The sequence below is a fragment of the Pipistrellus hanaki genome (genome assembly GCF_964339955.1).
Source record: "Pipistrellus hanaki genome assembly, chromosome: 6".
Taxonomy (NCBI): domain Eukaryota; kingdom Metazoa; phylum Chordata; class Mammalia; order Chiroptera; family Vespertilionidae; genus Pipistrellus; species Pipistrellus hanaki.
Genome location: NC_140508.1, coordinates 63,182,291 through 63,209,561, shown reverse-complemented (window position 1 = coordinate 63,209,561; position 27,271 = coordinate 63,182,291). Strand labels below are relative to the sequence as shown.

The window sequence follows — 27,271 nt, the reverse complement described above, 5'->3', positions numbered from 1 at the left end:
GGTGTTCCCACTCACAAGATCACTCCTAGAGACATCAGGTAGGATACAAATAGCCAAAAGCTGGTCGTCGTAGCCTTGAATCTAATGAGGTAGAACCATTTCTCTAAAAGGAAGAGGTGGAATGGTTTTTAATTAAGATAAGTCAGAAGCGCCTGGCTGGCCAGCCCTGCAGGTTATGCTGCTAGTTGGTGAGTGGCTGTGATGTTGCCTCCTGCGAGTGGTCCTGCACTGCCTCAGCCCCCGTTCTGACCTCCTCATTGCTCTGCTTGGTTTTGCAGGAGGTGCATCCTGCAGCCGGAGGGGCTGCTGGGCCTGAGGACACGCACTGCACAGGCAGCACTGTCAACCTACAGGACCTGCAGTGAAAGCTGCCCTCTACTGGGGGACCCAAGGGCGACGCCTCCCGTCGGGTCCCCGTGAGACTCTGTTATATACATGGTCTTGCAGGCCTGGGTGAGAGCCTACTCGGTTTCTGCTCAGAAGGCCACCCAAGTTCTTCTGAGACTTTTGGGTGCACTCATTGAACATGTTTTTTCTGACATTCTATCAGGAACCAGTTAGGGGCTGTACTATTTAAAACTGCCTTGTTAAGCAAAGTGCTTCAGAGAGGCAAGGATTGCCTTCCGAGCAAAGCACACCCCTCTTCTGTACTTGTGCCTGTGTGTGCACATCCCTTGTCCCATTCATCTGAGCCATGGAGCGCCAGTTGCAGTTACAAAAACAGACTTGTGCAGGAAATAGAGAACAGGTCCCCTAGTCAAATACACCTTGATCTGTAGTAAAACCAGAGGGGGTCTTTCAGCTTCGGGGTTTTAGCATTTGCCTCGAGAGAGATCTAAATACCCTGCTTTCCCTTTCTGAGAGCTATGTGATAGGCTGTTTCCCAGCCCTTTGAATGGTGCTTGTAGGGGGGTCGACTTTTGTCACTGTGGGGCAGAAGTGGGCTTCTCGTCACAGGAAGCCGAATTCTCACCCATGTTCTGGCAGACCAGGCAGGCTGCTGGTGTGAGAGGCAATTATTGAGGGTGAAGTGGACACATCGGGGGTCCTGTTTGCGAGCCCTCTGTGTAGACCGAATTTTGAGCTCACAGTTTGGAGATGGTAGAATTAAAATATTCAGATAATTTTTCTAAATTCTGTATTTGGGTACTAATGTTTAATAGTAATTTGACGATGGTTTATAAAGTTCAGAATACTATAAATTATGTGCAGGACTATAATGATGGCATGTATATGTTCTTGTTGAGGTTGAAGATGTTCATATCATGTCACCACATATTTTAATGTTAATTCTGTCTTGCAAAAGGAGACGAGTTGATAACCTTGCACATATTTGTTAATTGGTTAGTGGACTGGACACGATCACTCAGAAATGCTGTGTTTGCCTTATGCCTTTTGAAGTGTGTGTTTATTAAGATGCTACTTTGGTTCTCAGACTTGGAATCATTCAAACTCTGCCCATTCTGTGTTTCTTTGTTCCCTGAGTTTTTGGACTTGGGCTCTTGGGAGTGACCCAGCATTCGATTGTGATTCCTCTCTGTCCTATTCTGAGGTGCCATCCGCTCCTGCTCAGTGCTTCTCCATCTGAAGGAATTTATGCCCCATTTATAAATGGTTCGTTCAGAACTCTGTGCTGCTTCACAAACAATTTCTGTGCTTATGTGGCACCTCAGCCCAGGTCCTCCAGAAATCCCCGCCCTCTCCAAGGAGCCAGGCCTGTCGGCCAGGGTGGCCATACCTCACTGACCTCCCGAAGGAGGACGTGTTGCTGGACCTTTCTCCCGCACGTCCCCCAGTGAATGTCCACTACAAAGTGATTGGTACTGTTAGTCGGTGTTCTGGGCACTGAGGTCCCCTGTTGGCAGTGGACCCAACCCTAGTGCAAATGAATAAAAGTTTTTGTATAGTTACGCACTGAAGGCTTCGCTTGACTTATTTTAAGGAATTGTGTAACACTCTTGACATCGCTTTTTCCTCCAGTCAGGAATAATGACCCATCTGCCCAGCTTGCTGCTTGCTTTTCTTGTCATTGTGTTGGGGCTGGCCCCGCACTGCACCCCAGCGTGGACCTGGCTTGTCTCTTAAAGCAGTTGTTTTAGATGGGAGCCAAGATGGCCTTCTTCCCTCAAGCATTTGCTTGGGGTTAGTGATTAAGAGGAGTGCTGGCATTTCGAGATAGGGTCTACCCCCTTAAAACAGCCCTTAGACACCAAAGAGTCATGGGTTTATTTCACATGAGCGAAGAAACATACAGCAGGAGACCACGAGGCTCACGGCGAGGGCTGCATTGGCCCTGACACAGCCCTGTCTGCTTCCCGCTGCCGTCCTCCCTGTGCGGTCAGCCCTGGCAGCACCAGGAAGGCTAGGTGAAAAAGAACAGCTGCTCCTCCTTCTCCTTGTCCAGCAGCTCCTGCTCAGGCTCATCCTTGGTTTTCAGGGCCGGGGGCTCGGAGCGGGACACCAGCTTTCTGCCTCTCTGTGGAGGAAGCGGACTCAGTAACCCTCTGCCTGTGGCCTCCGTGCACCAGAGGTACTGCCTAGACATTTGGGGGTCATATCCCTGTCCGGAGGCTGGGGAGCCCTATGGACTGCCCCAGTCTGTGGTCACTCCTGGTCAGCCACAGGCGGAGGGCCGGAGTTGCTGAGCCAACTCAGAAGTGTGTCTGTCCAGCCTAAAGCCTGTGCTCTGGGGCAGCCCCTAGATGTGTGGGGGCCGAGTGCGGGAAATACCTGAAAACAGATGGGAAATACTGCTACCCAGAGGAAACCCATCTCTAGGGATTTCAGGAGACCCTGCAGGGTCCATCATTCCCCACGGCCCAGAGTAGAGAGAGTGCTGGTCTACTGCAGGGAAAGCCCAGCGGCCTTGTCTGTCTGTCAAAGGTTATGTTCAGCCTCGGGCCTCCATTAGAGATCCTGCCCCGTTCCCTGTGGGGTGATTTGGGGCCCAGCAATCAATCAAGGGGACTCTTGACAGGTGATGAGCTTGTTCTGAGGCAGGTTGTGTAGTGGGACTCCGGGCAGCTGAGCTCTTTGTGCTAGCTCTCCACAGGGCTAGGAGGGGTGACCAGGTGACTACTGATCAGGAATGTGTGCAGGGGAGCGGGCAGTCTTAGGGGAGGGCTTCTGGAGGAAGGCGAGGGTAGCCCTAGGGGGCAGTAGGCCTAGGAATGGGAGACATGCTCTGTCCTCGCCTTGTTCTTAGGCCCAGGACCCCTATAGTAATATCTGCAAAGGATTCGGTGAACCAGACTCAGCTGCAGACCCTTTGCTTTTCCGTGCCACACTGTGCTTGGACGTGGGACCTATCCTCAACAGCAGCTCACGAGATCCACCCTGCCCACCTTCTTCTTGATCTCGGCCTGGGCGCGGGCTTGGGCCCGTTGGAGACGCTCCTCTTGCAGCTGCTTCTGTATCCTGGCTTTCTCTTCCCGGAGCCTAAGTGGCAGGGGCAACAAGAGATGCACTACGGACTGGAGAGGCCAGGGGAGGCTGCCAAATCCCCTCCCCAGAACCTTCCTACACAGCTCTCAGGCCGTGGCCCTCCCTCTTCTGAGAAAACTCCCACTCCTCCCCGCCCTTTCCTTCCAGGGCAGGGCCTTGGTTCTGCCCTGCTCCTTGCGGGTCATCCAGCTCTGACTCCCCCATAGCCCCAGGAAGCCCAGGTGCTTAGGTCCTCATCCCCAGGCACTGGCCCATGTGCCTATGCTTCCCTACCGTCACCCTTGAAAACCCAGACCTCAGGAGATTTGTAATGTTGTCTCCTTTCTGTTTATACTTGGGGTTCAAACCATTGCCCCGAGTCTACCCTGAGCAAGGTACCAAGGACACAGAGAAAGAGCTCATGGGAGAGGCAGATGACCTTTTGCTGATGGCTGTCTTGGGGCTTTGCACAGGAGTGAGTAAACCAGGCAGCCTACAGGCCAGAGGAGTCATGTTCCCTGGAACTCACTCCACCCAGTGTCTGGGGAGTTCTGGTCCTCCCTCTCGGAGGACAGACGACCCACGCGCCCTGTGCCAAAGTCCGCCCCTCCCTGTCTGGGCTCTTTTCCTCCCAAACAGCCAGGAAAATGGCCCGTTTTTTGAGGCAAGGCTGTGCTAGCCACACCTCACTTTGGCTCCCTGACTCCACAGCACCCTCCTCTCCACAAGCAGGGCTTCCCTTACTGAGGCCGAGTGTGGGTTCCCTCCGGTTCCCCCAGAGCCCTGGCCGCTGGCTCTCCCAGCTTGGAGAACCAGGGTCCTTTCCCCTTGTTTGGGAATTCTTGGAGGGCAAGACAGCAGGGGTGTGGAGGGCAGCCTGGGCCCTCACCTCTGGCGCCTCTCCTTTTCCTTGGCCTTCTCGGCCTGCTCGATCCTGATCTGGGGCACACGCTCCAGGTTCTCGAGCAGTTCATCCAGCTGGTGTTCGATGATGGTCAGCATCTGCACGGTGCCCAGGTTGGACTCCTGCTGGGGACCCACACATTGCCGGTACACTTCCAGCACCTTGCGGTTGAGGCTCTCCAGCAGCTTGTCCTGTGAGGCGGGTAGTCGTTGCTCGGACCTATGTCCACTCCTCCATGGTCTGCCCTCACTGCAGCATGGCGGATCTCCCAGGGCCCTGCTCTGCCCAGGTGACACTTAGGAAGCATGGGGAAAAACAACTGGACACCTGGACTTTCCTTGGCCAGAGCTGTGACACCCTCTTCCCCATTTGCTCTTTTGTGGTCAGCCAGATCTTGGCTTCCACTCGCCACTAGGGCTCATGCCTGTGCCTTGGCTCCTCTCCAGCTGCCTCAGTGTGTCCACCAAGACCCAGTCCCTTCCTCCTGGGAGCCCTCCCTCTGCTGCCCCTGCACTGAACTCAGCACCCACGGGACCATATCCTGTGACCTACTCTCTCTGTGGCCCTGGCCTGCTGAACTCCCCTCTCTGGGTGTGTCTGACATTCAGAAAACAGTTAACCCCACAGATACACGAGGGGGCCTGTGGACTAAATGAGGAACAGCAGGCAAAAAGGCTTAAGCCAGGCACAGGGCACAGCTGGTGTCCAGTGATGACCAGCAAGAGGCGGAGACACACTGGCCTGCTCATTATGACATCCCATATACTTATCCCAGTGCCTGGCACACCGTGGGTGCTCAATAGGAATTTGGATGAATTAGGAAGCTGGGGCCTTCTGTGCCCTAAGGATCCTCTCACACTCTGGCCTGGGGATGTGCCTCTCTGGGTATATTATACATGCTTAAAAAGTCAGTCATATTTGTCCAATGAAAGAAAAAATGGGGGAGGTGTGTTGGGCAGATGAACAGCCATGGAGCAGAAACACACAGGGTGCCTTGGATTTGGGGACCAAGCGCCTTCTTCAGCAGGTGCCCCTCGGTCAGGTCCACAGAGCTGGAGGTGGTGGTGGGCCTGGCAGCCCCAGAGCACGGCTGAATTTCAGGCCTTAACTTTTCCCACTGTCAGAGCTCCAGGCACTGAACCTCCTCCCAGCAGGTGCCTGGAAGAGGGCCTCCCCTCCCCCGCTGCCAGCCTGTGGCCACCTGCACGCCTTCCATACCCGCCACCTGCTGGCTGTTGTCCGGGGGACCTACCTCCTGTGCGCCCTTGTACTCGCCGAAATGGAAGACTCGGGCTTTGAGCTCCAGCTCAGCAGCTGTCTCCTCCTCTTTGCTGATGGATATCATCAGTGTGGTGATCCACTGCTTCAGCTGGTTGACCTCCCTATCCCTAGATGGGGGACCAGCAGGGCCTGCTCACCAGTGTGGCCCTGGGCACTTCACCTCACTGAACCTGACCCCTCCTGCTGTTGTCCTGAGGGCTAAGGGACCGTGACTGCAAAGTATCTACATGCCTAGGGGTCAAAGGAACTGTGAGGTGCAGGGTAAAGTTTTTTAACAACTAACTAATAATAATAACAGAGTTTTTAGTATATTCACAAAGTTGCACAATCATTTCCATAATATAATTTTAGAATATTTTCATCACTCTGCTGAGTCTCAGAGGTGGTGGCCAGAGATGCTACATGTAGCCCACACATACACCCTACCTGTCAGGTCACCTGGGATGACAATGGGGAGCACCTCCTGGTATCAGACCCTACTTCTCTCCAACTGAGAGCGCCCACTGCAGGAGCAGGTGCTTGTAGGGTCTTAAAGGATACAAGATTGCATTTGGCTTTAACCTAGTTTTTAATATTTCCTTCACTTTCAATGCCAGTCAGTGTGATATTCTGTATGTCCTACAGCTGGCACAATGCTTCCCCTAGCACAGTGTTTCCCAAACTTCTCTCATGATGAGAATCACCTGGTGGAGTTGTTAAACTACAGATTCCTGAATCCCAACTAAAAAGTGCTAACTAGAATTTCTGGGAACATATAGGTAGGTAATTGTATACTTAACTAGTGCTCTAAGCTTTTATATATATATAGGACACCTGGACTTCCTGGACTTTTGAATGTATCAAGGACATTCAAAAACAAATATATATATATTGCTTTTTAGAGGGAGAGAGGAAGGGAGAAGGAGAGGAAAACATTGATGTGAGAGTGAGTCACCAATTGGCTGCCTCCTGCATGGCCCCCACTAGGGATCAAGCCCACAACCCAGGCATATGCTTTGACCAGGAATTGAACTGGCAACCTTTTGGTGCATGGGATGATGCCCAACCAACTAAGCCACCCCAGTCAGAGCAATCAAAAGAGATTTAAAGACAACCAGTTGAGGAATGTGATCTTAAATTGAATATAATTCAAACATCTTAAAAATGCAATCACATATGGATTATGGATATTAAATATTAAGAATTGCTGTGTTTTTTTTAAAGATATAATAATGGTATTGAGGTTATGATAAAGAGACCTATTTTTTTTAGAAATATCTACACTAATATTTATAGATTAAATGGTACCATGACTGGGATTTGCTTAAAAATAGTAAGGAAGATGGGGAAGTGGGAGGGTCTAGGTGAAAGGAGATTGGCTATGAGTTGATCAGTGTTGACAATGGTGATGGGATTGGGTTACTCATTATACTATTCTCTCTACTTTTATATCTGTTTATAAGTTTGAAATTTTCTTAGAGCTATTGGCCTGAATTGGATAAGGCAGTGGTCAGCAAACTCATTAGTCAATAGAGTGGCAAACCGCGGCTCATGAGCGCATGTGGCTCACGAGCTGCAGTTTGCCAACCACTGGAATAAGATATAAGGGGTTTATTTTAAAGGTCACAAAAAAGGTGATTCATTTATAAATACCTGAGGACATAAAACCAGAAAATTTATTAGACTGGTAGTAAAGAAAAAAAAAAAATGCAAGCAAGCACCATGAAATGTAAATACCCTGTTTCCCCAAAAATAAGACAGTGTCTTATATTAATTTTTTCTCCCAAAGTTGCACTAGGTCTTATTTTCAGGGGATGTCTTATCTTTTCATGCGCTAGGTCTTATTTTCTGAGGATGTCTTATTTTTGGGGAAACACGGTAACAGTCATTCAAAAGACCAAACAAAAGAGAGTTACCATATTACTGCAGAAATAGCAGCAAAAAAGAACAAAATCAAAATAAACTATTTTGAAATAGAGGAAGACAGCAGCATAGGAAGCACTGGGAATCTGTCTCCCCACCTAGACAATTGCACTGGCAGAGTCAGTCTGATAAAACCATTTTAGAATTCTGGAGTACTGAAGCCTGGAAAGCAACTGCAGTCAATTACAGTCCATTTCAACTCTGAGAAGAATAGCAACTTCCCAGCCAAGTGGCAGGCGAGTTTCTGAAGTAGCTTGCATAGCCTGTGGGAGCTATGGTGGGCAAAAAGGACCCTGCCCACCAAATATCGGGCATCTGTGCTCTGATCACCGATTGGTGCTCGGAATCACAGAGGCGCACACAGGCAGCCAGTGTTGTTGTACCTCCCCCATTGTTTTAAGTTCCTCCCCCTTGGCTGAAGTGACTTCCAAGGGATTTAAAGAGCTGGTGCTCTTCCCTTCCTCTCTTCATGTTTTGTTTATTGCTTTTCCCCCTTTTGAAAGGCAGACGCTAAAGATCAAGGACATTCAAAAACAAATATATATTGGGGAAACTATAAAGTGACTGCATGTTTAGGGAAAGGCTCAGAAAAAAACTAAAAAGACCACAAGTTTTACACCTCAGACTCAACATAGAGACTGCCTACAACCTTCAAATAAAAACAGTAAGAACAAGAAACAAAACCATGGAATAGGAAGAGATCTGATTTCTAGAGTTACCACATTATTACATTCCAGTGTTAAGTGTTCAACAACAAAAACCACACAAAGCACACACACACACACAAACACAGAGTATGATGCACTTGGATTAAAAAACAAAACAAAACACAAAAAAAACCCTGAAGTTGTTTCTAAGAAAACATGATGGTAGATATACTACAAAGACTTTAAAACAACTATCTTAAAAGATGTTCAAGGAACTAAAGAAAGATGTGGAAGAGTCAAGAAAACAATGTGTGAACAAAGTGGAAATATTAATAAAGAAATACCCTAAAAACTTGTGGAGCTGAAAGTACAATAACTGAAATGAAAAATTCACTAGGGATTCCAAGGCAGATTTGCTCAGGGAGAAGAAAGAATCAGCAACCTTTCAGATAGGACAATGAGGATTATCAAGGTGGAGGAAAAGAGAGACAAAAAGAGAAGAAAACAGAATCTAAGGAATCTGTGGAACATCAGAGGACCAATTTCAACACTTGAATAACCCAGAAGAAAAAGAAGAGAGGAAGGTGCAGAGAAAATATTTGAAGAAATAATGGCTGCAAACTTCCCAAATTGGATGAAAGATATGAATATAAACATTCAAGAAGCACAAGGAACTCCCACACTGAGACACATTATAATCAAACTGTCATAGGATAATCAAAAGCATCCGGAAAGCAGTAACAGAGAAGCAAATCCTCACATATAAAAGATCTTTAATAGGTTAGGAGTGAATTCCTTGTTCCCAACAGACCTCACCTAGTTCCCCAACTGATCTTTCTCAGCCCAGCTCTCCTGGAGCCGGCATCAGCAGAATGCACCTGGGGTGAGAGGTTCTTAAGGTGCCCTGCTCTGGCTGCAGAACTGCTCCATGGCAGGGATGGACCAGTCTACCGATATGATCTACTCCCAGGCCACTCCTGGGTCCCCATGACCCTCAACTTTCCTACCCAACAGGACACATCTCACCAGAGCCAGGCACCAACTTCAAATGGAGCTTTCCAGAAAACAGAAGTCAGGGAAGGGCCAGGGCTAGGACAGGCAGGGGCGGGGCCCACAGGCCAGCTGCCAGTGGCTGAGGAGGTCCCAGGATGACTACCAATGATAGAGCCCGCCTCCTCACTGGCTAGGGTGGCCCCACTCAACACTTACATGCGGATCTGGGTGTTTTTCAGAGTGAAGCTCAGCTCCTCCAAGGCCTCCTCCATCTCCTGTGTGTTCTGGATCAGTGAGAGGTTCTGCTCCTCCAGGTTTGTAAAGACTTCCAGGAGCTGCTGGGGGTCCTTGAAGTACAGCTCCAGCCCCTGCAACCAGAGCCGTGTGTGTGTAGCGGGGAGGCAGGGGGCCTCCAGGAGCGAGGGGACTCCATGAAGGATAGTGCTAGACCTTGCAACCAGGGCTGTGGGGGGAAGGGGAGGAGAGGAGACAGCCCCCCCGGCAGTGCAGAGGCAAGGGGACCTGACTCCCGAAGACGCTGCCAAGAGTGGGGCCACTGACCTCCCCATCACTGTCTGGGTCGTCTTCCTTGTCAGGAGAGCTGGGCCTGCGGAGAGATGTGGGTTTAGGGCACCAGGGCCCAGCCTGGGCCATTGTGCCCCGTCTCAGTGGTGTAGACTCCTGGTATTTCCACAGCATCTCCTCTCCAACCCCATATCCCTCATGTCCCTCGTCCCCTTGTCCCCTTGTCCATCACACAAGTTACCCACGTGGTGGCACCAGGTTCCCCTTGGTCCCCCAGCTGTCACACAGCAACGGGGGGAGAGGGGAGGTCGTTTCAAAATTCAATTAACTCTCAAAATCCAATTAATCTCTCTCTAGTTAGAATAAAACTCGGCCTCCACTTGCAAGCTGTGGGGGTCCTGCTACCCTCCCAACCCTTACCTCCCCCTTGTCCAAGGTTACTCTGCTCCTGCCCTGCCAGCTCCCTTCCAGGCTCTCTAGGTGCCGACTCCGCCTCAGGTCCTTGGCACCTGCGGCTCCCATACGGCATGAACCGTGATTCATAAAGATGAACGTGAGCTTGCAAATTGGTAGTGCTTGGCTCCCCTTCAGCCTGAGAAGTATCAGTTCGGTATTTGGGAGGTTGAGTGTAGAGAACATCTAATGGGAGACACCCATAGGTGCCTGCAGCCCAAGAAACTGGGAAAAGAACCATGGAAGGGGTGGCCAGGCCGGGACAGAGAAGAAAGGACAGAGGACAGAGCACATAAAGGGATGAGCAGAAGAGACAGACCCCGAGAGGGAGAGTTACCCATTCTCCTCATCTCCCCAACAATCACCCTCATCCAAGCTGATAAACTATGAAGCTTCCACAAGAAAGCATAGGAGACTATTTTAGTGACTTTGGGGTTGGCAAAGATTTCTTAAGTAGGACACAAAATGCACCAACCATAAAAATAAAGATTGGCAAACTGGACTCAAAAGATTTAGAGTATTTTTAAAAAAATGTATTTTATTGAGTTTTTACAGAGAGGAAGGGAGAGGGATAGAAAGCTAGAAACACTGATCAGCTGCCTCTTGCACACCCCCTACTGGGGATGTGCCTGCAACCAAGGTACATGCCCTTGACTGGAATTGAACCCGGGACCTTTCAGTCCGCAAGCAGACACTCTATCCACTGAGCCAAACCGGTTTTGGCAAGATTTAGAGTATTAAGAGTATTAAAGCAAGAGAGACTGGATGAAGATACTTATACTACACTTATTACGTAAAGGCCCGGCATCCAGGCTATATAAAGTGCTACTAGGAAACCAGGAGGGGGAAAAACAAGGCTGGCAATCCAATAAAAATGTACAAAAATTGAACACTTTTCACAAGGGAGGACATATGAATGGCCATCATATTTTTCATCATGAAAATGTCACAGAAGTCATGAGCTATTACCTCGCGCTTGCTTTAGCTCTGTCTTTTGAGTTTCTGTATTCTGAAAAAGAAGGGATTCTGCCAGCCTACTACCTTTGGACTCAAAGCTCTGCTTCCTTTGGTCTGCAGCCCGCCAGCCTGCCTGCAGGCTATGGATTCGCCAGCCCCCCCAACTGCATGGGCCAATCAAACTCCCTCTCCTTTGCCTTGGCTCCAAGCCTGCCAGCCCCCTGCTCTGGCTCCCACACGACTCTCCAGGCCCTCATCCTTCTGGTGCAAGGTGGTCCAGACTTCATGGGACAGGTGAGACCTGGTGGTGGCCCTGGCACTGGGAAGGCAAATGCCAGACAGCCCTGTGGTGCAGAGTTTGTGGCCTGCTCCATATTTACATCTTGTGAACGTCACCCCAGCCAGCATCCAGAGGCCAGGGGCTGGCAGACACCAGGTCGCTGGAACCCTGGCTACGGAGGGCCCCTGGCGATACTGTGAACGGAGAAGTGGTGAGATGTGAGGGTTCGCTCCTTGTAAAAGGAAGGCGGGGCGTAAGAAAACCAATCGCCTTTGCTTACGCGGAGGTTGAATCATAAGGGCATGCCCATACCCTTTGACCTGCACAGCAACTTCATATGGTTCAGCGTACTATCTGCTTAAAAATGGCTGAAAGGACTTGCAGGAAACAGTACAACTCACCACCAGCTGCCTGTGGCTTCCGGGCCGACAGCCTGGTGGGAGGTGCACAGGAAGTGAGGCGTTGAGATTTCTCAGTTTAGCGAGAGCTGTGATTTCTGTGAGCGTTTCGGGGAGGAGGGAGGAGAGACTAGGTGACCCAGCAGCTAAGCACATGAACCAGGTGGCAAAGGAGTGGAGAGACAGGTTTGCACTGGCACATGGACCGACGTGGGGTTTCTGTTTGAACCTCACCGTGTTTAAGAGAATTCAAAGCGACTGTCACACTGGAATCTGGGTAATTTTATAAAGAAGTCTAGATGTCTGGCTTCTCTTGAACAGCTCTGGAGCTCAGGCCCTTGGGCCAGCACTCCCCGGCCACAGAGGACTAGCAGGGGTCATGTGCCATTCTGTTCCCTGTGCCCATCTGGCTGCCCTCATCTGTTCACATTTGACTAGTCTATTAGCACCCAAATGGGCCACCCCAGGCTTACCAATAGCACATTCACTGAATCAGGGGGATACAAACCTTTCTTTAGAAAACCTCTTGATTTTCCAGGTTAAGTCAGATTATGTACCCTGTTCTTACTCTCCCTCCTCAGAGTCTGGGCCTATTCCAGGTGCCCCTGGCCAGGAGCCATTGGGGAGCACCACCCACCAGGCTCCAGCCACTTTTGCAGCTCCCTCAGCCCACTCACCCTTTGGAGTCTGGCCCAGCCTGATGGTCGTGACGGTGATGGCTGGGGCTGGTCAGCACCTGCCCCATCCGGATCACGTGCAGCACTCTCCAGGGCTTCTTCCCATCTGGAGGAAGCAGACCAGGAGTTTCTATTTGCCCCAACCCAGGGTGGGGCCCCTCCAGCCTGGGGCAGCCACGTACCTTTGTAGCCCATCTTGCCCTTGGTTCCTGATCCTACAGAAAGCAAGGGAGAGGTTCCTGATGACTTCGACTGGAACCAAGCCTGAGGCAACATTGCTTGGGGGCTCAGGGTTCCCCCGGACCCCTCAGTGGCAGAAGAAGGCAGGTGCATAGGAGAAAGCCCTTGGGTTTGAGTTGAGAGCCAGCCCCATTTCCCAAGCAGGTGCTTGTGCTGAGCCATGGGTGGCCGAGGGGTAGCTGCTGCCCCAGCTGGCGCTCTGCAGGGTGTGGAAGCGGCCAGTCCCGCGGCCTGGGCACAGGGTTAGAAGGAACCAGGGAACTATCTTCTCCTGTCAGCTACCTTTGTCACTTGGTGTCGACTGAGCGATCTCCCTGGCCCTGGCCATTTCCCTGGCTTGTCTGATAGCCAATTGCTTCTTCTCTTGTTCTTCCAACCAGTCCTTGGGTGACAGCTTGTACAGGAAGTCCTTGCAGACTTTGTAATGTTGCAGAGTGTCTTCAAATCTGGAGATTTCGCTGAGCCAGGGGAGGGGACAGGCGTGGTCAGGCTCTGCCCACTGGGAAGCCCCTCCAGGGGGGACCCCAATGTGCCCTGGTCAAGAAGGGTGGGCACAGAGCGCTGTTGTGCCAGGGAGAGGACGCCCACCTTGCTAATGTGGGTTATACCTCCCAGAGCGACGGCCCTCAGGGACTGTCTTGCCCCTCCCAGGGTGGAGCCAGGAGCCTCAGACCCATGTGAGCCCTGTGTCCTGGTGGTGTGGCCTCTGGAAAGTCAGCAAATCTCTCCTGGCCTCAGTCACCTCATCTGTAAGATGGGCAGCAGCCTGTAGGGTTTTGAAGCCCTGAGCTGTTTCGAGCTCAGTGAAAACGATGAGCTTTGTGTTGTGGGGAGGCACCCTTTGGCCAGGGGAGAAGTGATGAAGGGAAATGTGGGCAGGCCAGCCCAGGCCAAGTTTGCCTCTGACCTTATATTTAAAAAAACAAACAAACAAACAAACAAAAAACAATACACATACACACACACACACACACTAACAAAAGAGTAATATGCTAATTAGACCAAAGACCTTCCAGATGTCCTTCCGGACAAAGCCGGGGACTTGGCTGGCTGGCCTGCAAACACCCCCAGGCCCTCTCTAGGCCTCCCCCTGCCTCCCAGCAGAGACCCCCACCCCAATGTGGGTGTGGCTGGTCTTCAACCCCCCCTCCACACACACCCAGGCCCCTTGCCTAGGCCAACTCCATCTCCCAAGGAGACCCAAACCCTAACCCAGGACCTCCTTCAGGGCAGACCAGCCAGCCCGCACCCATGCACCAGGACTCTATCTATAATAAAAGAGTAATTGCTAATTAGACCAGATGTCCTCCTAGAAGCCATGGTGGTGGGGCCAAGGCAGAGGCAGTTAGGGGTGATTAGACAGCAGGGGAAATCAGGGTGATCAGACTGGCAGAGGAGAGCACTTAGGGGGATCAGGCTGGCAGGGGAGAGCAGTTAGGGGGATCAGGCTGGCAGGGGAGAGCAGTTAGGGGCATCAGGCTAGAGGGCAGGGATAGTTAGGAGGATCAGGTCAGCAGGGGAGAGCAGTTAGGGGGATCAGGCCAGAAGGCAGGCGAGTGGCTAGGAGCGAGAAGGATGTCCGACTGCCATTTTAGGCCTGATCCTGCAGGAATTGATTCTCCTCTAAACTGGCAGTCGGACATTCCCCAAGGGGTCCCAGATTAGAGAGGGTGCAGGCCGGTTGAGGGACACCCCCCTCCTGTGCACAAATTTCATGCACTAGGCCTCCAGTCTGTCTGTCTATCTATCTATCTATCTATCTATCTATCTATCTATCTATCTATCTTTAGTGATTTCAGAGACGAAGGGAGAGCGAAAGAGAAATAGAAACATCAATGATGAGAGAGCATCATTGATTGGTCAAGCCCTGGCTGGGAATTGAACAATGACCTCCTGGTTCAACCACTGAGCCACGCCCACCAGGCAGCCTCTGATCTTACCTTTTTTTTTTAAATTCAGTTTTTACAGAGAGGAAGAGAGAAGGATAGAAAGCTAGAAACATTGATCAGCTTCCTCTTGCACACACCCCCCCCCCCCCCCCCTCCTGGGGATGTGCCCATAGTACAGACCCTTGACCAGAATCAAGCCTGGGACCTTTCAGTCAGCAGGCTGATGCTCCATCCACTGAGCCAAACCGGTTTCAACTGACCTTACCTTTTGATATTCATGATCTGGGTGGTCAGATCTCGAATTTCAGTGATCTTCTCTATCTTCACTTTGGTCTCCTTCTCTGCCCTGAGGGTAAGGTGGGGCAGGGAGCCAATCTCAGACTGTTAAGAGGCCAAACTGCTCTCAGGCTGGACTGGAGGCAGGGGAGCTACCAGGAGCCTGGTTTGGGGTCCAGGGTGGAGGCGGGGGCTGAGGCTGGGTGCAGGCTAGGTCATGTGGTTTGCACAGGCCCAGGGGACCCTGGGGATATGGCCAACCAGCCCCTCTGGCCACAGGCTCACTCTTTCAGGGCCTGCACCGAGCTGCGGTCATTCTCCCTGAGGAACTCATCGAACAGGGCTGAATCCTTCTCCAGGGACTTCTCAGCCTGCTCCAGCTCCGCCTCCTCCTTAGTTGCCAGCATCTCTAGCCGCTGGATCTCGCTCCGCTTCATATCCAGGGCATACTGGTGGCCACCAGAGCAGGGATTACACTCCCCACCGGACAGCCCACCCAGGTCCCCCTCATGGGAGCAAAAGGGCCTACCTGAAGGAGGAACATTTGCCGCTTCTGTTGGATGTACTTTTGTATGCTGTCAGAATCCTCTTTCTTTTCTGCAAGGAGAGGAGGGAGGCATCTGGGGGTGGGCAGTGGGAGAGAGACTCTGGTCTGGCTGAGGATGGGTGCACAGGAAGAGGGGCTGGTCAGCTGCTCCTGGTGCAATGCAGCGCCATCACAGGGGACGAAGGGGAGCCAGCCCTGCCTCCGGCAAAGGCAGAGAAGGCTCTGCTGACAGGTCACACCTCCATGCCTGCAGCAGGTCCATGTGGGAAGAGCCTCTCTTCCTGTCGCACTCCTCACACCCGGAATGAGACTCTGGAGACCGCTACCCTGGAAGTTTCACCCAACTGGACTTCATAACAGAAGGCCGGTTGCCAGGACCTCAGAGAAAATGTGGCAGGATGATCTCAACTGGGGGTGCCCTAAGCCTGCAGGGCCCAACTTGGGCAGCAGCTAAGTCTATACTGCCATGCCAAAACCAGTTTGGCTCAGTGGAGGGAGAGTCAGCTTGTGGACTGAAAGGTCCTGGGTTCGATTTCAGTCAAGGGCATGTACCTTGGTTGCGGGCACATTCCCAGTAGGGGGTGTGCAGGAGGCAGCTGATTGATGTTTCTCTCTCATTGATATTTCTGACTTTCTATCCCTCTCCCTTCCTCTCTGAAAAAAATCAATAAAATATATATATTTTTTAAAAAGTCTACACTGCCAGGGTTCCCCAGGTGGGAGGACATGACGGGGGGCTCCTGGATGACCTTCCAGAGGACAAGCAGAGAGGCAGCATGGTGGGCCACAGGCCGTGGGGGCCTCTTTCCTTGGCCTTTCTGGAAGGGAAGACCTAGGCACTCCCCAGCTTTGGAGAGCCCAGGGACTGTGGGAAGAACTGCAGAACCACGTCTTGTCCCTCCAATCCTCTCCTTTCCAAAAGCTGGTGTGCTGCAGGGATCCTGCTGTAGGTCTAGATGCCTGGCAGCGAGCCCACTCGGTCCCTGCCTCCTGGTCCACCCTGGGGAGGTCCCTGCCCTCAAGGAGACTCAGCTCCTCACTGGAAGCCAACGCTGGACACTGATGAGTCTTTTGTGCAAACACCCTGGTCTAGGCTTCCCCATCCAGGTGCCACCTGCCTCTCCTAGGTCTTAGGAATAGAGGGCGAAGGCAGAAAGAAAGCACATGCCGTGCTGCTCCCCCCGCGCAGAGCTTGGCACACAATCGCCGAAGCAGCTTCGTACCCCGAAGAACAAGCCACGGAGTCAGGGTGGAGACTGGGGTCTCCTCATGTGCACAGTGTATTCCTATCCATTCACATCCAGGACACCCGTGGGCCCCGGGGTTCCAGGACGGTCTGATCCCAACTACTACTTTCTAGCTTAGTGATATTACACTTTATCACCTGGGTTGGTAGAATATTAACGCGTTCTCAGTACTGAAGATTTCCTACTGAGTTACAAAAATAACCGCCCATGCACATGCGCGCGCACACACACACTCACACACACACACACACACAGTTCTTTCTCACTATGCGCAGTGCCCAACCATGAGGTTGCTATCCGACATCAGCCAGGAGAGGAGGCTGCAGTGGGAAGGAGTTAGCTAACTCGGCCAGGATGGTGCCAGCTTTGAGATCCGAACCCAGGCAACCTAGTTCTGCGCTGACTCGTTATCTCCATGCTAAAGGCTCACGTTTATACAGCCTGCGCTCATCGTGCCTCGTCAGCACTCAGAGGGCACGCGGCGCTGGGGCCCAGAGGCTTTTGGATTTGCACTCCATCCGGACCGATCTTTGTGGCTCCGAAGGCAGGGGTGGACAGGAGAGGCCCCGCCCCCACTGCACCGCAGCCCCTCCTCTGCAGCACTGCCCTCCCAGGGAGGCACAGACCCGCTGGCGGGGAGGGAGCAGCAGTACCTTTGGTCATGGCCAGCTTCCAGGCGGTGTGGTCCTCCTGGAAGGCGCTCGTCTGCTGGGCCTCGGCCAGGGCACGCGCCTCCTGGTCGTCCGCCCGGTCCTGCAGCTGCAGCTCTCGCAGCAGGCTGGTGTGCTTGGCCAGCCCTTTGGAGGAGGTGGTCATCTTCTGGTGCAACCGTAGCACCTTCTTCTTCTGCCGCTCCTGGGGACGGGCGGGTCAGGCGGGGTCTCCCAGGCCCAGCCTCCACACAACCTCCTTCCCCACTCCCCGGGCCCAGTTGCTGCCTCCTGTGTTGCCCCGTGCCACAGTCTATGGACTTGAGGTGGGGCGCACTTAGGCAGGCAGGGAGGAAGTGCCCAGGTGCCAGGCGCAGGAAAGACTTGGATCTGTGTGTGTGTGGGAGCACCCTTGGGTTCTGCCCACGCCTGTCCCGTTTCAGAGGGAGTGGGCAGGGCTGGCCTCTGGAGAGCCAGGGGCAGGAGGGCGGCCAGGTGTGCCCAGGCTGCCTGCCAGGTGGTGTGCGCTCTAGATCAGTAGTGGAGGGGCACGCTCGCTAAAAGATGACTCTTGGTTCATCTGAAATTCACACTTAAGCTTGTATTGTGATTTGCCAAGTCCAACATCCCAAGGTTCAGGGAAATTAGATCTGAGTTTCCAAAAGAAACTTGAAAACCCGAGTTTGGTCTGCAAACATGTCAGCCAGTGTCGGGGCCACGCTGTCACGGGGTTCCGTGCCTCCCCACCTCTTCTCCACCTGCGCTGCCCTGTGGCCCCAGCCTTTCACTCCGGGGGATCCCAGGATGGGAGGGGGGTTGGGGTCCCTTCTTCGCAGAGGCCTTGTTTAGATCTCTGGCTTCGGGGGTGCCCTGGCTCTTCTGTTTGGACCCCGGGGATGTCCACACCCCTCATGGGGTGGGCTGGGACCCGAGAGGCCTCCTGTGAACTCTTCATGTGGCCTCTCCTGGATAGGTTCTATTTCCTTCTGGGCCTGGCAGGTACAAAACCCAGTTCAGCCTATAAGAACGCTGCATAGGGAAAAGCTAGCTGTGGCAGAACGTGGTGTGAGCCCTAAATAACAATAAAATCGGGAAAAGGTTACCCTCTAGAATCCCAGCGGCAGAAGACCTGTGTGTAGAAGATATTGGGTAGCTGCTTTTGATCATGCTGAGGTTGGGGGGCTCTGTGGGCAGGTGGGGGAGGAGTGTGAGGTTGGGGGGCTCTGCTGGGGCGTGGGGAGGAGTGTGAGGTTGGGGGGCTCTGCTGGGGCGTGGGGAGGAGTGTGAGGTTGGGGAGCTCTGCTGGGGCGTGGGGAGGAGTGTGAGGTTGGGGAGCTCTGCTGGGGCGTGGGGAGGAGTGTGAGGTTGGGGAGCTCTGCTGGGGCTTGGAGAGGGGTGTGAGGTTGCAGGGGCTTTTGGAGGAAGGCGGAGGTAGCCCCGAAGCAGGGCCACGCTGGCAGAAGAAAAGGGAATTCTGCACTGATGAGCTAAGTCAAGGTCAGAAAAGGTCTTGGCATGTATTTGCAGTATCTCCCTACCCTGGAGGCCTCGGGGAAGGGTGAGCTGCTCAGTGTGGCTTTTCATGAGCTTCCTTCTAGGGCATGAGTGGGTGCACAGCATGGCACGAGTCGGGGGTACACTGACGGACGGTGGCCTTCCCAGAGTCTCTAAGCCAGAGGTCTGGGGTGTCGGTACCGGTTGGAGTTGCAGTGGGAGCCACAGCTCTCCGCAATCTCAGACTCTGAGCCCTGAAGTGGGGTGGACAGGGCCAGCCCAGGAGGGAGCCCGAGACACTGGCCATGAGCGTATGACCGGAAACATGGCCTGTGCTGGCCACCTCCCAGGGAAGATGCACACCTGGTGCTCCCCCCGAGCCTCGCTGCGGTGAGGCTTGCTCGCTCTGGCAGGCCGTGCTGTGGCAGGGTGCATGTGTGTGGGGTTGGGCTGGGGTGGGGGTTGGGGACAGCTGTCTGGGCATATGAGCTTTTGGGATTGGGGGGCAATAGAGACTATGCTGGGGTGGAGACAAGGCACAGCCTGGGAGTCAGGACTGGCCCCGGGACTCCCAGGCACTGCTGAGGGGCATGCAATGTGCATGTGCACATGTGTGCGTGCCTGTGTGCCTATCTGGCCTCTAAGAATTCCAACCAGGTGACTGTGCAAGGCCAGAGCAGCTGTCGGGAGGGAGAGGGGGAGCTTTCCCCGGGGGCGGTGAGACGGTCCCTGACGTCTGAGATGGGCCTTGAAGGACAGGAAAAGCCTCAGAAGGGGGTGGCATCTCATGGAAGAAGCTGCGTGGCCACAGCAGCTCCAGGAGCCCAGCCTGACGAAGGCCCAGGCACAATGGTGATGAAACTGGGGGGACAGCGGGACAGGCTGGAGCCCTGAGTTTCCCGTTGATTTTGTAGGAAGTGGTGGGCCCTTCTAGAGAGTGACCTGGGGGAAGTTCTCTTCGGAAACCCGGCGGCTGCTGCTTGTGTGAGGAAAGAAAGCACCAGGGCAGCTGCATACTCACTGACTGAAACTTATTCCGCTCCTGATCTCTGAGCAGGAAGAAATCCACGTTCCCAGACATATGGAAAGGATTAGATGAACGGTCCGGAATAATCACAGACCCTGGGGAGGGAAATACCTCATTGGAGAGACGAGCCAGCTCTTCCGAGCTGAGGTCTGTGCCTCTGGGGTCCCAGCACCCTCCCAGCCCAGCCTAGGGAGCTTCCGTGAAAGCATGAGCAAGTGGCCCGTGTTCTCTTGGGCCCGGCTGTGCCTGAATCCACCCCTGGGCCTTCCAGCTCCGTGAACTCAACCTAGTTGGTGTTGGGCTTCTGTTCCTGGCCCCTGAGAGAGACCCGGTGAACACAGCCCCTCCTGCCTCAGGCATCTGCTATGTTCCCGGCCCTCTGTCCTCTCTCATTTAACGTCTCAGGAACTCCTACTCTGCAGAGGGGGGAAGCGAGAGCCTGCTGCCTCCAGTGCTGAGGCGCCTGTCTGTCAGTGGGAACTGAGCACTCTAGGTGAATATGCATTGTCCTTGCAGGAGTCTCCAACAGTCACCCCACCCCCTCATCACCAAAGAAAGACTGGGCTTGGGGGTGGATAAGGGCAATATGGCTGAGGCAGGGACTTCCAAGGACCCCAATTCTGCTACCCCCACCCTCAAGGCTTAGGGAGAGGTTCCTACCCTTGTGATGATACTGAGCACCCCATCTAGATAGTCCCAGGTCATCTCCCCATCTCCAGACCCTTCACTTAATCACATCAGCCAAGTCCCTTTACCATGAAAGGGAACCTAGTCACAGGCATGGGGATTCAGATGTGGACATCTCTGGGGGTCCCTCGTCAGTCCACCCCAGTCCCCGCTATCAGACCTCTCCTATCCCTAGGTTGCTAAGACTTTTGTTCCAAATGGTTTTAATTTTATCAAATACTTATACTGCAGCTACTGAAATGATCATGTAATTCTCTCTCTCATTCTCTTATGGGGTGTGTACCACACTGGTTTATAAATGTTAAACTAATTGCATTTCTGGGATGATGTGCTTCAAATGATTGCCATTCTTGGTTGCGGGCTCATCTTCACATTGACGCACTGATAGTCTCCACAGAAATACTAAACATCCCATACTCATTTGACTGCAGATGCATCTTACTATTATTTGTAATAGCTAAAATCCACAGAAACAACCCAAATGTTCATCAATTCTAGAAAGAATAACACATGGTTGGCACATGCACGCAACAGAATACGCATGGCGACAGAGAAGGGATGCCTGCTGCGTGTGTCTCACAGACATGATGTCCAGTAAAGAAAGCCAGATCACAAGAGCGCTGAGGGGTTCCAGATATGTGAGGCCCGAGATCGAATAAAATGATTCCCTGATAGCAGAGTCCCTGAAGGATAGCCCCCTTTGGGGGAAAGAGAACTGAGCAGATGGAAATGTTCTAGATGGTGAATGGGTGAAGGGTAAGAAGTTGTATACATCTGTCAATTTTACAAACTGGCCCTAGCCGGTGTGGCCCAGTTGATTGGAATGTCTTCCTGTACACCAAAAGGTGGAGGGTTCGATTCCCAGTCAGAGTATATACCCAGGTTGTGGGTTCCATCAACAGCCTATGCTGGAGACAGCTAATCGATGTTTCTCTCTCACATTGATGTCTATCTCTCTCTCCCCCCCTTCCTCTCTAAAAAGCAATAAAACTAAAAAAAAAAAAAAAAATTATCAAACTGTACACTTAAGATTTGCTCCTTTCACTGTATATTAATTATATCTCAGTGAAGAAACAAAACAAATCCAAAACCCAGGACGCTCACCCTTATGTGAGGGGACAAGCGCCCATAAGCAGAAGAAACTATTGGGTGCATGGCTGAGGGGGATCTGTGATGGAGGGTCAGGTGGCTAACATTGTAGCAGGGCCCCCAGGGAGGCAGCTGGGGGTGTGGGCTTCTTATGAAAGGGGGTAGGAAGCACACAGCCCACCCAGGAAGGAGTCTGTGAACAACGAGGGACATGGATCCATCCTCTCAAACGTCTAGTGTCCAATTAAAAGAAATTTGGGGAATAGAGATGTTCCTGTCATAAGGACAGCACCAGGAAGCAGAGCCATCGCAAAGGACATTCTACAGGATAATTAACACCAATTTTTCAACAACTCAAGGCACAGAAAACAATTTTTCAACAACTCAAGGTCATAGGGAGTGGCTGTGCTAGATCAAAAGCAACTGAAGATATACTGATCTCATTTGAATCTCAATGAAAACAAATCTTCTGGAGGGAGACATTCTTAGATAATTGGGTAAATCTGACGATGGTCTGGTTAACTTCATTGTGGGCTTGTAAGAAAATGTTCCTGTTTTTAAAAAAATGCACATTGAGGTACATAGGGATGAAATGACACATCTGGAGTTTACTTTAAAATACATGGTATCCCCCCCCCCAAGAAAATGTACACACACTTTAACAGCTGATAGCTCAATTTTGAAAATGACATGTATTTAATAAACACTGCCTTTATGTTCATTCAAAGTGTGTGTATACATTTTTTTAGGGAGACACCCTATATTTTGTCAAAGACTGAAAAGAAAAGGAGCAAAGGGATAGATGAAGCAAAAGTGGCAAAATCTCGCCCACTGCCCAAACTGGTGACAGGCATGTGAGTTCATGTGAGTTCACTGGGCTTTAGTCTCTGCCTGTGGGCAGGTTGGGATTTCATTTTAAAAATATATATTTTTATTGATTTCAGAGAGGAAGGGAGAGGGAGAGAGAGATAGAAACATCAATGAGGAGAATCACTGATGGGCTGCCTCCTGCACGCCACCCACTGGGGATTGAGCCCCAAACCAGGGCATGTTCCCTTGACCGAAATTGAACTTGGGACCCTTCAGTCTGCAGACAGATGCTCTATCCATTGAGCCAAACCAGCTTGGGTGGGATTTTAATAATTAAAAGAAAGAGGAAATGGGAGCTGAGGGGTGGAAGCTGGCCTGTGAAGGACAGGTGCAGGGAACATGCTCACATCTGCACACCTCTGCAGGAAGACCGGACAGGCCTGTAAGCCAGGAGTCCTGCGGGGTGGGTGGGAGCAGTACAGAAACCAGGAGGGAGTCCTGGAAGCCAGAGTGACAGAGCAGGGACTCAGAGGACGAGGCATATGCAGCTAGCTAATAGATGCAGCCGTGTGCCTAGCTGAAAAGCTACCCTCTCAGCCTCCCTTGCAGATCCTAATGGCTCTGGGACTCCCCCCGCCCCTCTCCCCCAAACAAAAGTCGTCAGAAATTGTTGGGTGGAGATTCTGGGAAGGATCTTCTCCCAGGGAGGGCTAAGGTGGCAGGTAGGCCGTGGTGCCCTTCTCTTCCATCCTTCTCCCTGTCCGGAACGCGATGTGAAGGCTGCATCTGCAGCAGCCAGTTCGTGACCATGTGACAACCTTGCGGTGGAAAGCCCTCCAGATAAAGGCAGTGGAGGAGAAAGACTTAGGATACGGTCACCTGGGTGACTTTGTAGACCTGCTATTGGTGGAGCCTCGGGGAGCCGTGGACTGCTTCCCACATTCCCATTCCTGCAGGAGCACACCCCACTTTATGCTTCTATTACTTCAGGTCTCAGAAGCCCCTTTCCTCACGGAAACAGGAGCATGGCCTCTGCCCTCCACACGGAAGCTCAGGTCTGAAGGCACCTGCAGCTGAGGGAGAGCGCCCCCACCACCTGGGACTTCAGCTCCCGGCTCCAGAGGTACCTTTGTCTTTTTTCTTAGACTTCTTTCTTTTGTCTTCAGGGACTGAAGGAGAGCTCTCATCTGTGGAGTCCAGGCTGTTCTCTGGGGAGACACAAAAGTGAGGGCCACAGGAAATGACACGTTTTGTGATAGCTGTGACGCAGCCTGAGGCTGGGAGAGACCAGACATGCTTTAGTGTGGAGAGCGGCTACAGCGTTCGGACAGGTTCAAGCCTGGGACTAATGAGAGGGCACAGTCTTCTCGTGGCAAAGCCACGTGCAAGTCCCAGCACAATTACAGCCAAAGGCTATGGTTGTAAGCTTGACCTGATGGTCCCAACCTGTAGCCCCGCGTGGCTGAGTGATATGGACTGCAGGAGGTGCAGCAAGTAAACAAAGCTTGATCAGGTGCATGTGACTGAGCAGATTTGAAACCCCTGAGAACATTGTAAACATCTTGACCACGCCCTTACTTTGCCTTGTGGAATGGGGCTATAAAATAAAGACTCGGCTTGCAGGCCGTGGTGCTATCGCTTCATCAGAGAGGAGCAGCCTACCTACCCCAGCTTTCTTCTTGTCTGTCTTTTCTCCATCCTTCATCGCCCCCTCTCAGGTTCAGCCATGGCCCTGCCCGCTCCGCACACTTTAGGGCTGCAGCCCCAGCATCCTCACCTGTCGTGGCAAGCCACTCAGCTTCTCTGAGCCTCAGTTTCACATCTTAGATAACCATGCTGACTTTGCTGGGAGGTTGTAAGGATCGTGCAAGAAAATGGCCACAGAAGTTCCTACCACACGCGCTGGCACACAGAAGGTGCCTTTCCTTGCACACCCTTCCATTTGTCCCCGAAGAGCAGCACGGGGTTACCCAGGGAGGCCACGGGCCCTAAGCGTCTCCTTCCTGCCTGGCCAGTGCTCTTGCTGTGAGCTGACCAGGTTCTTCCATCAGGGCTGGGCCCTCAGAGACTCCCATTTCCTTGTTCTCTCTTCTACTCACACCCACAGGGAAGGAGTTATGTGGCCCCACTCTTCCTTCAACCCCAACTCGGGAACCTTTTGTAGCTTGGAGATTCCAGGGTATGCCTGCCTGAGGGCAGAGGGGTGGGGGCTGTGGGAGAGCGTAGAGGTGTGCTTTGGTGGAAAGCTCAGGGAGCTGGTCCTCTTGGACCGGTGTGGGGGAGGGGGCGCTGGGGTGATGAAGGGAAAAGGAAGGCTGGGAGATAAGTGGTATACCCCAAGGGCGAGGCCACGAGACAATCTCTGTTGTTTAAGTCACCAGTCTGTGGTGGCACTTATTCCTGGCAACCTTAGGACTCTGGTACACGGGGTTTCTAAGGAACCTGGCAAACTGTGATTTCTGCCTCATGGCTGATTTAGAATGCCCTGAACCCTGGATTAACTCCAGACCTCCCTGTCCCAGGCTCCCCAGGCTGCCGTTGGGCCCGGAGAGAGCCCACGCCAGCTGGGCACTGGGCACTTACTGGTGTTCGTCATGTCCTTGGAGACCATCGTAGACAGGACCTGGGACGTCCCTGCAGAGGAACAAGGGCTTGCTGCAAAACCGGACCTCAGCTAATGGAGGTTCCAACCTGGGGAATGACACAGCGTTTGAGCCAGATGGTCTCCAGGCCCACAGCCTCCCTCTGCCCACCCGGGTGGCTGAGAACAGCTGGCATTTACTGAGGGCTCACCATGTGGCCAACACCCGCAGCTCCCTCTCTTCCCGGCCCGCACCCCATCCCCTCCCCTCTCTGACTCGCTAGAACACACCAGCCATGCTCTGCCCAAGGTCTTTGCATTTGCTGCCTCCTCAGCCAAATCTGTCCTCCCACACTCTCTTCGGATCTGAGCTCACAGGTCACCCCTTCAGAGGAAGGCTTCTAAAGTGGGTTCTTTACCCGCATCCCCAGGGGACCTCACTTCATTTCCTTCTCTGCAGTCACCCACTGTCTGTTTATTGCTTTAAAAAAAGTCAGTTTATTGCCCTTAGAATTAAGCTCCACAAGAACAGGGGTTCTTTTCTGATCTGTAGCTCTCAGGTGCTTATATCAAAGCGTCTGGCACGCCCTTAACACTGAGTGTCTTTTCATTTTGCGAAGGAAGAAACAAAGTAGAGATCCGGAGAGGTGTCCTAAGTCACCCAGCCCCAAATCCCTTGGCTCCGAAGCCTGTGCCCTTCCAGCCACAGCCCTGCCCGGCTCTCACGGACAGGAGTCCGGAGAGGCCCGGGTCAGCAGGACCTGGTTTCCCCGCCCCAGCCCGGCGGCGGCCGGCGGGGACCTCGGACAGAAGGGTGTCTGGGTGAGCCATGAAGCAAGTCTGGCGACAAGGAAGGAGGGGCGGGGAGCCTTGCAGAAGGGGTCCTGCGCCTTGGCCCGGAGCTCACCCTGACCCCGCGTGCCCCCCATCCAGCCCGGGCGCACCCACCAGCCTCGCGCAGGGGCTAGATCCTAAGCTTCGGTGCCACGGTTCCAAGGCTCCGTTTACGTTGCCACAGCAACCATTCTCCTGGCCACCGGGACCGTGACGTCACAAAAGCCGCGGAGGAGGCGGGCCGCGGGGTGGGGTAAGGTCGGACGAAGCGCAGACTCCCACCACTTCACTCCCAGGGGCGCCACCAGGTGGGTGCCCGGCCAAGGGTGGGGTCTGGTGACCAGGGGTGTCCTTCCTCTGTCCTTCATGATGCTCACTGTCCTCCGGCTTTCTCTCATCCCCCGGTCCTTTGACTCCAAGTGTGCCTTCGTGGTCCTTTCTAAAGGGTGGCCATCACTTTCTCCAGGGGCCGCCCTTCAAGTGCAGTCCTGGGACCTGCAGCTTCAGGAATGCTGGGGACTCCGTCAGAGAGGCAGATGTTCGCCGGCTCTGTCCGCAGGAGCTCTGGGCGGAGCCAGCATCTGAGTCTTACAAGCCCTCCTCCCCTCCCTGGGACTTCCGAGCTAAGGCAGGGAGCCACTGCCCCAGAGACCCTGTGAGACACAGAGTGACAAGCTCCATCAGTAAGCAGAGGGGAGGAGCCCAGGGGATCAAGAGCTGGGATTCAGTTTATATCGCCCAGATCCACCAGCTGTTGAGTTACTACAGGCACCAGGGCAGTGGTTCCCAAACTTTTTGTGGCCATGCCCCACCTAAACATCTCTAAATCCTGATGCCCTCCTCTTCCTGCGACATAGAATTCTTAGTATTCAAAAAGTGAGCTCCTATTCACGTGGAGGAAGCCTAAAAGGCCATGAACTTGGTCTAAACAAGCTTCTAAAGAACATGGCATCCATGAAAGAGAAAAAAAGAATAGAAGGACAGTTGAAGTACTGATGAAGAAATCTCTAAGAAATTGTTAGGAAAAATAATATGAAGTGATATGAAAAAAATAGCAAATAAAGTTTCAAAACATATAACAGAGAACTGAAATGCATAAGTATGTTACAATATATATTTATATACTGTATATGAAGACCCCAGAACCATAAGAAATGCAAAAAATTCACTGTTAATAGCTCATTCTCTAATTGCCCCCCTTTAAAAACCAAATTGTCCCTGTGGGGCATGTGCCCCATAGGGTCACCAGATTTTCCCCATGCATCTAAGGGGTTTATGGATAGATAAAGGCTCTTTGGAGTTGGGGACACAGGGTTCTGTCTAAGGACATTTAGGGGTCTCTGGAGTAGTCTGCAGGCTGGTAATGTGGTGCCAGTGCGAATTCTAGCCTCTCCTCTCTCTGCCCAAGGCAGGTGGTGTGGGTGGAAAGACCAGTCGTGGGGTGGGGCCTGTGGGCCACA

The 27,271-nt window shown here is 52.6% G+C and overlaps 2 protein-coding genes across 7 annotated transcripts in view; one reads left to right on the top strand and one right to left on the bottom strand.

Moving 5' to 3' along the window:
• The window catches only part of ZXDC (ZXD family zinc finger C), a 62,561-nt gene that overhangs the window by 25,533 nt on the left and 9,757 nt on the right, over positions 1-27,271 (top strand). For 4 of the 6 annotated variants that reach the window (XR_014795252.1, XM_084886924.1, XM_084886921.1 and 1 more), the window contains one exon: positions 279-1,914. The exons of 1 other annotated variant lie outside the window; for it this stretch is intronic. Coding sequence is in view for 4 of the 5 variants with exons in the window: in XM_084886924.1 (XP_084743050.1) it covers positions 279-365 (87 nt within the window). In the remaining variant the exon portion in view is untranslated. Of the gene's footprint in view, positions 1-278; positions 1,915-9,389; positions 9,439-27,271 lie in introns of those variants that run through there. One more of the 6 variants, XM_084886923.1, reaches the window with a different exon arrangement.
• CFAP100 (cilia and flagella associated protein 100) lies at positions 2,205-25,983 on the bottom strand. Its single transcript, XM_084886925.1, has 17 exons — positions 25,926-25,983; positions 24,980-25,087; positions 23,524-23,604; positions 19,805-19,905; positions 17,293-17,494; positions 15,375-15,442; positions 15,131-15,294; positions 14,835-14,915; positions 12,963-13,138; positions 12,623-12,655; positions 12,441-12,546; positions 9,712-9,757; positions 9,367-9,518; positions 5,580-5,715; positions 4,313-4,518; positions 3,345-3,438; positions 2,205-2,476 (listed from the first exon to the last, which is right to left on the bottom strand). The coding sequence occupies exons 2-17, from the start codon at positions 25,005-25,007 to the stop codon at positions 2,363-2,365; spliced, it is 1,788 nt and encodes a 595-aa protein (XP_084743051.1). The 5' UTR covers positions 25,008-25,087; positions 25,926-25,983; the 3' UTR covers positions 2,205-2,362.

What these genes read in the sequence shown, in the direction of transcription:
- CFAP100 (XM_084886925.1), bottom strand. Translation starts at nt 25,007, where the DNA reads ATGGTCTCCAAGGACATGACGAACACCA. An exon ending in CAGATCATGAATATCAAAAG is followed by an intron (nt 13,139 to 14,834) that starts GTAAGGTCAGTT and finishes CCCCTGGCTCAG; the next exon opens with CGAAATCTCCAGATTTGAAG. An exon ending in GCTGGGCCAGACTCCAAAGG is followed by an intron (nt 9,758 to 12,440) that starts GTGAGTGGGCTG and finishes ATCTCTCCGCAG; the next exon opens with GCCCAGCTCTCCTGACAAGG.